This window comes from Gallus gallus, unplaced genomic scaffold, assembly GCF_016699485.2.
Source record: "Gallus gallus isolate bGalGal1 unplaced genomic scaffold, bGalGal1.mat.broiler.GRCg7b scaffold_140, whole genome shotgun sequence".
Classification (NCBI taxonomy): Eukaryota; Metazoa; Chordata; class Aves; order Galliformes; family Phasianidae; genus Gallus; species Gallus gallus.
The window spans coordinates 1-13,796 of NW_024096092.1; the positions used below are offsets into that span (position 1 = coordinate 1).

The following is a 13,796-nucleotide window of genomic DNA, read 5'->3' on the forward strand; positions in this document are numbered from 1 at the left end:
CCAAACCCCCCCCCGACCCCCAGCCCCGCTCACTCTCGTGCAGCTGCTGGGAGAGGCTGTGCAGGGAGGACAGCAGCACTTTGCAGGGCCGGCGGGGCAGCGCCCGCGGGGACAGCAGTTTGCGCTCCTCGCTCCTGGGGGGGGACGGTGTGGGGGCTGCAGGGCCGCACCCCCCCGGGTGGGACCCCCCCCAACACCCAGCGCCCCAACCTCAATGCCGACCTCATCTCATCTGCTCGGCAAACCCCCCCCCCCCCCCCCCCCCAGCGCCCCACACCTGGAGCTCCGCAGCACCCCAATGCCTCCATCCGCACCCGGCACCCCAAACCTGGCAGCACAGCACCCCAAAAGCCACGGCACCCAGCAAACCCAGAACCCCCCACACTGAGGGTCCCAGCCCCCTCCAGCACCCCAAACCTGGCACCCAGCAAACCCAGCACCCCCACACCCCACACTGAGGGTCCCAGCCCCCCCCAGCACCCCCAAAGCCTCCGTCAGCACCCAGCACCCCAACACGAGCATCTCAGCCCCCCCAACACCCCCAAACCTGGCAGCCCAGCACCCCACCCCAAGCATCCCACCCCCCATTCCCCCCAGGGTCCCCAAAACCTGGAATCTCAGCACCCCAAAAACCCAGCATCCCACCCCGAGCATCCCAGCACCCCAAACCTGGCTCCCCAGCACCCCAAAAGCCCTGGCACCCAGCAAACCCAGCACCCCCAAACGAGGCACCCCCAACACCCCCAACCACCTTCCCTGCACCCCAAACCTTCCCCCACACCAACCCACAGCCCCCAACAGGCACCCCCTCACCGCTGCCACGTCCCCATAACCACGTCCATCCCCACTGCCACGTCCCCATAACCACATCCATCCCCATAACCACGGCCCCGTTGCCATGCCCCCATTGCCATGACCCCATAACCACATCCACCCCCATTGCCATGACCCCATAACCACATCCACCCCCATTGCCATGTCCCCATAACCACGTCCATCCCCATTGCCATGTCCCCATAACCACACCCGTCCCTACTGCTATGTCCCCATAACCACGTCCCCATAACCACGTCCATCCCTGTAACCACGTCCCTACAACCATGTCTCCATAACCACGTCCACCCCCATAACCACGTCCCCATTTCCATGTCCCCATTGCCATGTCCCCATAACCACATCCACTCCCACTGCTATGTCCCCAACCCCACATCCCCATGACCACATCCACCCCCATAACCACGTCCATCCCCACTGCCACGTCCATCCCCATTGCCATGTCCCCATAACCATGTCCATCCCCATAACCACGTCCATCCCCATTGCCATGTCCCCATAACCACTTCCACCCCCATAACCACGTCCATCCCCATTGCCACATCCATCCCCGTAACCGCGTCCCCATAACCACATCCACCTCCATAACCACGTCCATCCCCACTGCCATGTTCCCACTGCCACGTCCCCATAACCACGTCCACCCCCATAACCACGTCCACCCCCATAACCACATCCACCCCCATAACCATGTCCCCATAATCACACCCACCCCCATAACCTCGTCCCCATAACCATGTCCACCCCCATAACCACATCCACCCCCATAACCACGTCCACCCCCATAACCACGTCCACCCCCATAACCACGTCCACCCCCATAACCATGTCCCCATAATCACACCCACCCCCATAACCTCGTCCCCATAACCATGTCCACCCCCATAACCACATCCACCCCCATAACCACATCCATCCCCATAACCGTGCCCCCACAACCACGTCCACCCCCGTACCCTTGCCCCCTCCCCTCCGCCCCGCTCCCACCACCACTCCGCCCGCCCCACACCCCCGCTGCCCCCCGGCCCCACGCGGAGCGGCGCGGCGGCCGCTCACTGGAAGATGCTGTTGGTGTCGAGGTCCACGAAGATGACGTCGCGGGGCGGCTCGTGGAGGTCGAAGTAGCTGGAATGGAGGCCTACAACGAAGGGCACGGGGGCACTCAGCACGTCGCACAGCGCCAGCGGGCACAGCGGGATGTACGGGCACTGCCAGCGCAGGGGGAAGATCATCTGGGGACAGCACAGCGGTCAGCGCGGCGCCCCCAGCGCCCCAAAACCCCACTAAAACCCCAAAACACCAAACCCCCCCAACACCCCAAAACCCCAGAACACCAACCCCCCCAACGCCCCAAAACCCCACCAAAAACCCCCCAAAACACCAACCCCCCCCAACGCCCCAAAACCCCAAAACACCAACCCCCCAACGCCCCAAAACCCCACTAAAACCCCAAAACACCAACCCCCCCCAACGCCCCAAAACCCCACCAAAAACCCCCCAAAACACCAACCCCCCCCAACGCCCCAAAACCCCAAAACACCAACCCCCCAACGCCCCAAAACCCCACTAAAACCCCAAAACACCAACCCCCCCAACGCCCCAAAACCCCACTAAAACCCCCCAAAACACCAACCCCCACCCAACGCCCCAAAACCCCACCAAAAACCCCAAAACACCAAACCCCCCCAACGCCCCAAAACCCCAAAACCACCAACCCCCACCCAACGCCCCAAAACCCCACCAAAAACCCCAAAACACCAACCCCCCCCCCAACGCCCCAAAACCCCACCAAAAACCCCAAAACACCAACCCCTCCCAACGCCCCAAAACCCCACTAAAACCCCCCAAAACACCAACGCCCCAATCCCCCAAAACCCCACCAAAAACCCCAAAACACCAAACCCCCCCAACGCCCCAAAACCCCACCAAAACCCCCCAAAACACCAAACCCCCCCAACGCCCCAAAACCCCAAAACCACCAACCCCCACCCAACGCCCCAAAACCCCACTAAAACCCCCAAAACCAACAACCCCCCAACGCCCCAAAACCCCACCAAAAACCCCCGAAAACACCAACCCCCCCACCCCAACCCCCCCCCCAAAACCACCAACCCCCCCAATCCCCCAAAAACCCCCCAAACCACCAACCGCCCCACCCCAAACCCCCAAAAACCCCAACCCCCCAAAAAACACCAAAACCCCCCCAAAAGCCCCCCCAAAACCACCAACCCCCCCAATCCCCCAAAACCCCACTAAAAACCCCCAAAACCACCAACCCCCCAAACACCCCAAAACCCCCCCAAAAACCACCAACCGCCCCACCCCAAACCCCCCCAGAAGCCCCCCAAACGACCAACCCCCCCCACCCCAAACCCCCTCCAAAAAACCCCCGAAAACCACCAACCCCCCCCGCCCCAAACCCCCAAAAAACCCCCAAACCCCCAACCCCCCCATCCCCCCCCCAACCCCTCCCCCTGCCACACCCCCAACCCCCTCCATCCCAAACCCCCCCATCCCAAACCCACAGCCCCCCCAAACCACCCCCCAAATTCCCCCCATCCCAAACCCCCATCCCCCCCATCCCCAAACTGCCCCCCCAAACCCCCCCATCCCAAACCCCCATCCAGTCCCTATCCCCAAACCGCCCCCCCCAGCCCCCCCCATCCCTCCCCATCCCCCCAACCCCCCCCCACCCCAACCCCCCCCGCCCCCCCCGCCCCCCCCCCTCACCGACACGAGCGCCTCCCCCACGCTGGTGAGGACGTCGGGCCGCAGGGAGTGGATGAGCAGCTTCTGCTCGGTCAGCACGGCCAGCAGCAGCGTCAGCGCGTGCTCCGCGCCCACCGTCTGCAGCAGCGTCACGAAGCTCGCCCCGCTGCGGGGGGGCGTCAGCACCGGGACCCCACAGCGGCGCCCCGACGCGCCCCGATGCACCGCCACCCCGATGCACCCCGATGCACCACCCCAACCCAATGCACCACCACCCCAATGCGCCCCGATGCGCCCCGATGCGCCCCAATGCACCGCCACCCCGATGCACCACCACCCCAATGCACCCCAACGCACCGCCACCCCGATGCACCGCCACCCCGATGCACCCCAACGCACCGCCACCCCGATGCACCGCCACCCCAACACGCCCCAATGCACCGCCACCCCAATGCGCCCCCAATGCACCGCCACCCCGATGCACCCCAACACACCGCCACCCCAATGCACCACCACCCCGATGCACCCCAACGCACCACCACCCCAATGCACCGCCACCCCAATGCACCGCCACCCCAATGCGCCCCAATGCACCGCCCTGACCCAATGCACCGCCACCCCGATGCACCCCGAGGCACCCCGAGGCACCCCAATGCACCGCCACCCCAACACACCGCCACCCCGATGCACCGCCACCCCAACGCACCCCAATGCACCCCGATGCACCACCCCAACCCAATGCACCGCCACCCCAAAGCACTGCCACCCCAATGCACCCCGATGCACCACTCCGACCCAACGCACCGCCACCCCAATGCACCCCAATGCACCCCAATGCACTGCCACCCCAATGCACCGCCCCAACCCAATGCACCCCAATGCGCCCCAATGGGCCACCCCAACCCAATGCACCGCCACCCCAATGCACCCCAATGCACCCCGATGCATCGCCACCCCAATGCACCCCAATGCACCGCCACCCCAATGCACCCCAATGCACCCCGATGCATCGCCACCCCAATGCACCCCAAGGCACCCCGATGCACCGCCCCACCCCAAAGCACCGCCACCACAATGCACCGCCCCGACCCAACACACCGCCACCCCAATGCACCCCGATGCGCCCCAATGCACCGCCACCCCGATGCCCTCCAACGTCTCCCCATCAGTGTGACCCCACTGCTGTGACCCCACTGCTGTGACCCCACCCCTGTGACCCCATTGCTGCATCCCCATCCCTGTGACCCCATTGCTGTGCCCCCATCCCTTTAACCCCATCCCTATGACCCCATTGCTGTGTTCCCATCCCTGTATCCCCATCCCTGTGCCCCCATCCCTGTGACCCCATTGCTGTGACCCCACCGCTATGTCCCCACTGCTGTGTCCCCATGCCTGTGCCCCCATCCCTATGACCCCATTACTGTGCCCCCATCCCTGTAACCCCATTACTGTGCCCCCATCCCTTTAACCCCATCCCTATGCCCCCATTACTGTGTTCCCATCCCTGTGCCCCCATCCCTGTGCCCCCATTGCTGTGCCCCCATCCCTTTAACTCCATCCCTGTGCCCCCACCACTGTGCCCCCACCACTGTGCCCCCATTGCTGTCCCCCCACGGCTGTGCCCCCATTGCTGTGCCCCCATTGCTGTCCCCCCACGGCTGTGCCCCCATTGCTGTCCCCCCACTGCTGTGCCCCCATTGCTGTCCCCCCACGGCTGTGCCCCCACCTGAGCGGCAGCGGCGAGGAGACGGGCTGACACAGCAGCAGACTGTCGTAGGGGGACATCTGTGGGGCGACAGTGAGGGCGGCTGCGGGGACACACGGGGGGGAGGGGGGGTGGGACGGGGGGGGATATGGAGGTGATGGGGGGGGAGGTGATATGGGGATATGGGGTGGTGGGGGTGTGGGGGTTGGGGATATGGGGTGATGGGGATGTGGGGATATGGGGTGGTGGGGATATGGGGTGGTGGGGATATGGGGTGGTGGGGATGTGGGGGGATGGGGATGTGGGGGGATGGGGTGGTGGGGTTATGGGGTGGTGGGGATATGGGGTGGTGGGGTTATGGGGTGATGGGGATGAAGGCTGATGGGGATATGGGGTGGTGGGGATGTGGGGGATGGGGTGTGGGGGGATGGGGATATGGGGTGAGGGGGATGTGGGGTAATATGGGGACAGCGGGTGATGGGGATGTGGGGGATGGGGATATGGGGGCATGAGGATATGGGGCGATGGGGATATGGGGCGATGGGGATGTGGGGCGATGGGGATGTGGGGCGATGGGGATGAGGACTGATAGGTTATGGGGTGATGGGGATGTGGGGGGATGGGGTGATGAAGTTATGGGGTGGTAGGGATGTGGGGTGATACGGGGACAGGGAGTGATGGGGATATGGGGTGATGAAGTTATGGGGTGACAGAGAGATAACAGTGATGGGGTTGTGCTGTGATGGGGCGATGGTACTGATGGGGGTATGGGGTGATGGAACTGTGGGGTGATGGGGATGTGGGGTGATGGGGTTATAGCAGTGATGGGGTGATGGGGCTGAGGAGCGATGTGGTTATGGGGTGAGGGGGTTATGGGGTGATGGGGTGATGTGGCTGTGGGGTTATGGGGCTGTGGGCTGATGGGGTTGTGGTACCGATGGGGTGAGGGGGTGATGGGGTGATGGGGCTGTGGGGTGATGGGGTGATGGGGCTGTGCGGTTATGGGGTGATGAGGTGATGGGGTGATGGGGTTATGGGGTGATGGGGTTATGGGGTGATGGGGTGATGTGGCTGTGGGGTTATGGGGTGATGGAGTGATGGGGCTGTGGGGTTATGGGGTGATGGGGTGATGGGGTTATGGGGTGATGGAGTTATGGGGTGATGGGGTCGCACACACACCTGCACGAGGATCCGTGGGCGCTGCGGGGACGGGAAGGGGACGTTGTGCATGAAGTGGGCGATGTGCCTGAAGGGGGGGGGCACACGTGGGTGTGGGGCCACAGCAGCGCCCAAAGGCCGCCCCACAGCCGCCCCACAGCCCCACAGCCGCCCCACGGCTGCCCCACAGCCCCACGGCCCCACAGCCGCCCCACAGCCCCACGGCTGCCCCACAGCCCCACGGCCCCACAGCCACCCCACGGCCCCACCACCCCACAGCCGCCCCACGGCCCCACGGCCCCACAGCCGCCCCATGGCCCCACGGCTGCCCCACAGCCCCACGGACCCACAGCCACCCCACGGCCCCACCGCCCCACGGGTCATAGCGTGACCCATGGCTGCCCCATAGCTGCCCCACTGCCTGCCCTACGGCCTGCCTCATAGTGTCACCCACAGCGTGACCCACTGCCTGCCCTATGGCCTACCCCACAGCCACCCCACAGTCCCACGGCCACCCCACAGCCCCACGGCCCCACAGCCACTCCACAGCCCCACAGCCGCCCCACAGCCCCACAGCCCCACGGCCCCATGGGTCATAGCGTGACCCACGGCTGCCCCATAGCTGCCCCATAGCGTGACCCATAGAATTACCCATCGCGTGACCCACAGCCTGCCCCATAGCCAACTCCATTGCCTGCCCCATAGCATGACCCACTGCCTGCCCTACGGCCTGCCCCACAGCCCCACGGCCACCCCACAGCCCCATGGTCCCACGGGTCATGGCATGACCCATGGCTGCCCCATAGCTGCCCCATAGCGTGACCCACTTCCTGCCCTACGGCCTGCCCCACAGCCACCCCACAGCCCCATAGCCCCACAGCCCCACAGGTCATAGCATGACCCACGGCTGCCCCATAGCGTGACCCACTGCCTGCCCCACAGCTGCCCCACAGCCACCCCACAGCCCCACAGTCCCACAGGTCATGACATGACCCATGGCTGCCCCATAGCTGCCCCATAGCATGACCCACTTCCTGCCCTGTGGCCTGCCCCCACCGCCGCCCCACAGTCCCACGGCCCCACAGCCCCACAGGTCATAGCATGACCCACAGCTGCCCCATAGCGTGACCCACTTCCTGCCCTATGTCCTGCCCCACCGCCGCCCCACGGCCGCCCCACAGCCCCACGGCCGCCCCACGGCTCTCACGCCTCCAAGGGCAGCACGTGGGGCCCCGACACGGAGTAGCGGTAGATGAACATAAGGAATTTGCGGAACACGTCGAAGAACGGCCAATGGGACAACACGCAGATACTCTTCCGGCTGTGCACGGAGCGCCCCCCCACGGGCCGGCGGTCCACCACGCTGAGCAGCCCGAGGCGCAGCCGCTGCTTCTCCGACAGCCGCTCGGGGGGGAACGGCTCATGGAACTGAATGGCGGCCCCATAGACCTGGGGGGGAGGGGGAGCGGAGAGCGCCCGCAGCTGCCCCACGGCTGCCCCATAGCGTCACCCAGAGCTGCCCCATAGCGTGACCCACAGCGTGACCCGCGGCCTGCCCCATAGCGTAACCCATAGCGTGACTCATGGCTGCCCCATAGCGTGACCCACGGCTGCCCCACAGCGTCACCCAGAGCTGCCCCATAGCGTGACCCATAGCGTGACCCATGGCCTGCCCCACAGCGTGACCCACAGCATGACCCACAGCGTGACCCAGAGCTGCCCCATAGCGTGACCCGCGGCTGCCCCATAGCGTGACCCACAGCTGCCCCATAGCGTGACCCACAGAGTGACCCATGGATACCCCACAGCGTGACCCAGAGCTGCCCCATAGCGTGACCCATAGCGTGACCCATGGCCTGCCCCACAGCGTGACCCACAGCGTGACCCAGAGCTGCCCCATAGCGTGACACACGGCTGCCCCATAGCGTGACCCATCGCTGCCCCATAGCGTGACCCACGGCCTGCCCCACAGCGTGACCCAGAGCTGCCCCATAGCGTGACCCATGGCCTGCCCCATAGCGCGACCCAGAGCTGCCCCATAGCATGACCCAGAGCTGCCCCACGGCTGCCCCATAGCGTGACCCACAGCCTGCCCCACAGCGTGACCCAGAGCTGCCCCATAGCGTGCCCCATAGCATGACCCATGGATGCCCCACAGTGTGACCCAGAGCTGCCCCATAGCATGACCCACAGCATGACCCAGAGCTGCCCCATAGCGTGACCCAGAGCTGCCCTGTGGCTGCCCCATAGCGTGACCCATAGCATCACCCAGAGCTGCCCCATAGCATGACCCACAGCCGCTCCCCAGCCACCCCATAGCGTGACCCACAGTCTGCCCCATAGCATGACCCACAGCCGCTCCCCAGCCACCCCATAGCGTGACCCACAGCCTGCCCCATAGCATGACCCACAGCCGCCCCCCAGCCGCCCCATAGCGTGACCCATTGTCTGCCCCATAGCATGACCCACAGCCTGCCCCATAGTGTGACCCACAGAGTTACCCACAGCCCGCCCCCCAGCCGCCCCACAACCCGCTGCCCCACAGCCGCCCCCACAGTGTGACCCATTGTCTGCCCCATAGCGTGACCCCCAGCTGCCCCCCAGCGTGCCCCACAGCGTGCCCTCAGCCACCCCATAGCGTGACCCACAGCCTGCCCCACAGCGTGCCCCACAGCCTGCCCCCTAGCCGCCCCATAGCGTGACCCACTGTCTGCCCCATAGCGTGCCCCCCAGCGTGCCCCCCAGCCTGCCCCATAGCGTGCCCCACAGCCTGCCCCCAGCCTGCCTCCCAGCGTGCCCCCCAGCCGCCCCCCAGCCGCCCCATAGCGTGCCCCACAGTGTGCCCCACAGCGTGCCCCCAGCCGCCCCATAGCGTGCCCCCAGCCGCCCCCCAGCCGCCCCCCAGCCGCCCTGCCTTGTCCCCGGAGGCTCCGGTGAGCACGAAGGTGGAGAAGACGGGCAGTGGGTATTTGGTGCCGGACGGCCAACTCTCAATGGTGGCCCCCATCGGGAGGCAGAAGACGGGAACGGAGTCCGGCAGAGGGAACGACGCGCTGTCCTCCTCGGGGTAACGGCACAGCAGCCCTGGGGGGGGGGGGGGGGGGCGGGGGGGGGTGTGGGGCGGGGGGTCGGGGGGGTCAGGGGGGTCGGGGGGGTCAGGGGTGGGCGGGGCGGAGGGTCAGGGGGGGGTGAGGGGGGGGTGAGGGATGGGGTGAGGTGTGGGGCAGTGGGGGGTGAGGGGGGTGAGGGATGGGGTGTGGGGCAGAGTGGGGGGTGAGGAGGGGTGCAGTGGGGTGAGGTGGGGGGTGTGGGGCACAGTGGGGGGTGAGGGGTCGGGGGTGGGGTGTGGGGCGGGGCGGGGGGTGAGGGGGGGTGCAGTGGGGTGAGGTGAGGGGTGAGGTGTGGGGTGCAGTGGGGTGAGGGGTGGGGTGTGGGGCAGAGTGTGGGGTGAGGTGTGGGGTGAAGTGGGGTGAGGTGAGGGGTGAGGTGTGGGGCAGAGTGTGGGGTGCAGTGGGGTGGGGTGAGGGGTGAGGGGGGGTGAGGTGTGGGGCACCACCACCCCACTGCCCACCACCCCTCCACCCCACACCTCCCATCCCACAGCCCCACAGCCCCACTGCCCCCCATCCCACAGCCCCACTGCCCACCACCCCTCCCCCCCACATCCCCCATCCCACAGCCCCACAGCCCCACATCCCACAGCCCCACACTGCCCCACTGCCCACCACCCCACAGCCCCCACCCCACACTGCCCCCCCACCCCACACTGCCCCCCACCCCTCCATCCCACACTGCCCCCCACCCCACACTGCCCCACATCCCACAGCCCCACACTGCCCCACCCCACACCGCCCCCACCCCACACTGCCCCACACCCCACACCCCACACCGCCCCCACCCCACACTGCCCCCCACCCCACACCCCACCTGCTTCGTACACCAACGTGTTGCCTTTGGCCATGGACAGTTTGTAGCAGAGGAACAGCGCCGGGCCCCACTGCGGGGAGGGGGAGCAGAGCGGTCAGCACAGCCCTATGGGGGCCACAGCCACAGCAATGGGGTGGGGGGGGTCAGGGGGGTCCCGCAGCCACACTAATGGGGTCAGAAGGGTCCCGCAGTCACGCAATGGGGTCAGGGGGTCCAACACCCACAGAAGTGGGTCTGGGGATTGTCAGGGGGGTCCCACACCCACACGAATGGGGCCGGGGGGGTCCCCCATCCATGACAATAGGGTCAGGGGGTCCCACACTTACAGCAATGGGGCCGGGGGGGTCTCACAGCGACACTAATGGGGTTTGGAGGGGTCAGGGCAGTCCCGCACCCACCGCAATGGGGTCAGGGGGGTCCCACACCCACACGAATGGGGCCGGGGGGTCAGGAGGGTCCCACATCCACAGCAATGGGGTCAGGAGGATCCCCCACCCCCAATAATGGGGTCAGGGGATCCCCCACCCACAATAATAGGGCCAGGGGGTGTCATGGTGTCCTCTACCCACCCCCACTACTGGGATCAGGGGGTCCCCCACCCCCACTAATGGGGTCAGGGGGTCCCCCACCTGCAATAATAGGGTCAGGGGATCCCCCACCCCCACTACTGGGGTCAGGGGGGTCCCCCACCCACATTAATGGGATTAGGAGGGTCCCCCACACCCACTAATGGGGTCAGGGGTGTCATGGTGTCCTCTACCCACCCCCACTACTGGGATCAGGGGGTCCCCCACCCACATTAATGGGGTCAGGGGATCCCCCACCCACACTACTGGGATCAGGGGGTCCCCCACCCGCAATAATAGGGTCAGGGGATGCCCCACTCCCACTGATGGGGTCAGGGGGTCCCCCACCCACAATAATAGGGTCAGAGGGTCTCCCAATCCCACTAATGGGGTCAGGGGTGTCATGGTGTCCTCTACCCACCCACAATAATAGGGTCAGGGGGGTCCCCCACCCCCACTGATAGGGTCAGGGGGTGTCATGGTGTGCTCTACCCACCCCCACTGATGGGGTCAGGGGGGTCCCACAGTCCCACTAATGGGGTCAGGGGGTGTCATGGTGTCCTCTGCCCACCCACATTAATGGGATCAGGGGGTCCCCCACCCACATTAATGGGATCAGGGGGTCCCCCACCCACAATAATAGGGTCAGAGGGTCCCCTAATCCTACTAATGGGGTCAGGGGTGTCATGGTGTCCTCTACCCACCCACAATAATAGGGTCAGGGGGTGTCATGGTGTCCTCTGCCCACCCCCACTACTGGGATCAGGGGGTCCCCCATCCACAATAATGGGGTCAGGGGATCCCCCACCCTCACTAATGGGGCCAGGGGGTGTCATGGTGTCCTCTGCCCACCCCCACTACTGGGATCAGGGGGTCCCCCATCCACAATAATGGGGTCAGGGGATCCCCCACCCTCACTAATGGGGCCAGGGGGTGTCATGGTGTCCTCTGCCCACCCCCACTACTGGGATCACGGGGTCCCCCATCCACAATAATGGGGTCAGGGGATCCCCCACCCCCACTAATGGGGTCAGGGGGTGTCATGGTGTCCTCTACCCACCCACATTAATGGGATCAGGAGGGTCCCTCACCCACATTAATGGGGTCAGGGGATCCCCCACCCACAATAATAGGGTCAGGGGGTGTCATGGTGTGCTCTACCCACCCACACTAATGGGGTCAGGGGGGTCCCACAGTCCCACTAATGGGGTCAGGGGGTGTCATGGTGTCCTCTGCCCACCCCCACTAATGGGGTCAGGGGGTCCCTCACCCACATTAATGGGGTCAGGGGGTGTCATGGTGTCCTCTGCCCACCCCCACCGATGGGCTCAGGGGGGTCCCCCACCCACATTAATGGGATTAGGAGGGTCCCCCCCACCCACTAATGTGCTCAGGGGGTGTCATGGTGTCCTCTGCCCACCCCCACTAATGGGCTCAGGGGGTCCCCCACCCACACTAATGGGATCAGGGGGTGTCATGGTGTCTTCTGCCCACCCACACTACTGGGCTCAGGGGGTCCCCCACCCCCACCGATGTGCTCGGGGTGTGTCCGGGTGCCCCCCCCCCCTCCGTGCCCCCCCCGCGCCCCCCCCACGCACAGTGCCGCTGTTGAGGCTGCGCTCCACGCGGCTGAAGGTGTGCGGAGTGCTCTCCCCTTTGCCGGGCATTACGAGGCAGATGTCGGTCACTCCCAGCGCGTCGTGGCCGCGTTCGGCCGCCCGGCGGTACGATAGGAAACAGCGCGGAGCTCCGGGGCCGCCCGCGCTCAGATTGGCGCAGCGGCTGTACGGCGTCGTATCCACCAGGCGGAAACCCGCGCGGGGCGCATCGCGGCCCTCACAGTGCACCCTGCGGGGGGGGTGAGCGGGGACTGCGGGGGGGGCGCTATGGGGGGAGGGGGGGGGCACTATGGGGGGAGTGGGGGGCGGTGAGCGGGGACTGCGGGGGGGGCACTATGGGGGGAGGGGGGGGGACTATGGGGGGGGATGGGGGGATAGGGGGATGGGGGGGGGACTATGGGGGGGGAATGGGGGGCACTATGGGGGAGTGGGGGGCGGTGAGCGGGGGGACCTGCGGGGGGGGGGGGATGGGGGGGGCACTATGGGGGGGGGATGGGGGGGCACTATGGGGGGGATGGGGGGGGACTATGGGGGGAGTGGGGGGCGGTGAGCGGGGACTGCGGGGGGGGCACTATGGGGGGGGGGGATGGGGGAGAGGGGGATAGGGGGATGGGGGGGGACTATGGGGGGGGGATGGGGGGGCACTATGGGGGGAGTGGGGGGGGCGGATGGGGGGGGCACTATGGGGGGGGATGGGGGGCACTATGGGGGGAGTGGGGGGCGGTGAGTGGGGGGACCTGCGGGGGGGGCACTATGGGTGGGAGGGGGGGGGGACTATGGGGGGAGGGGATGGGGGGATAGGGGGATGGGGGGGGCACTATGGGGGGGGAATGGGGGGGCACTATTGGGGGAGTGGGGGGCGGTGAGCGGGGGGACTGCGGGGGTGGGGGGGGGATGGGGGAGGGGATGGGGGGAGCACTATGGGGGGGGGGAGGAGGGGAGGGGGGGCAATATGGGGGGGGGGATGGGGATGGGGGATGGGGGGGGCACTATGGGGGGGGGATGGGGGGGGGACTATGGGGGGAGTGGGGGGCGGTGAGCGGGGGAACTGCGGGGGGGCGGGGAGGAGGGGGGGAGGGCACTATGGGGGGGCACTATGGGGGGGGGCGGGGGGGGGGGATGGGGGGGGGACTATGGGGGGGATGGGGGTTGGGGTGGGGCACTATGGGGGGGGGATGGGGGGGCACTATGGGGGAGTGGGGGGCGGTGAGCGGGGGGGGCACTGCGGGGGGGGGGGGATGGGGATGGGGGGGGCACTATGGGGGGGGAGAGGGGGGG

At 66.9% G+C, this 13,796-nt stretch overlaps 1 protein-coding gene across 1 annotated transcript; it reads right to left on the minus strand.

The window, feature by feature from the left end:
* Window positions 1-17: 17 nt before the first annotated feature.
* Window positions 18-12,783, minus strand: LOC121108973 (DENN domain-containing protein 4B-like; the record flags this gene model as incomplete). The annotated part of the gene is made up of 9 exons (XM_040657332.1): window positions 18-134; window positions 1,891-2,066; window positions 3,565-3,709; window positions 5,270-5,328; window positions 6,428-6,494; window positions 7,614-7,855; window positions 9,321-9,490; window positions 10,334-10,403; window positions 12,498-12,783. Coding segments are annotated over 9 exons (1,332 nt in total), but the record flags the coding sequence as incomplete, so codon positions are not given.
* Window positions 12,784-13,796: the final 1,013 nt, after the last annotated feature.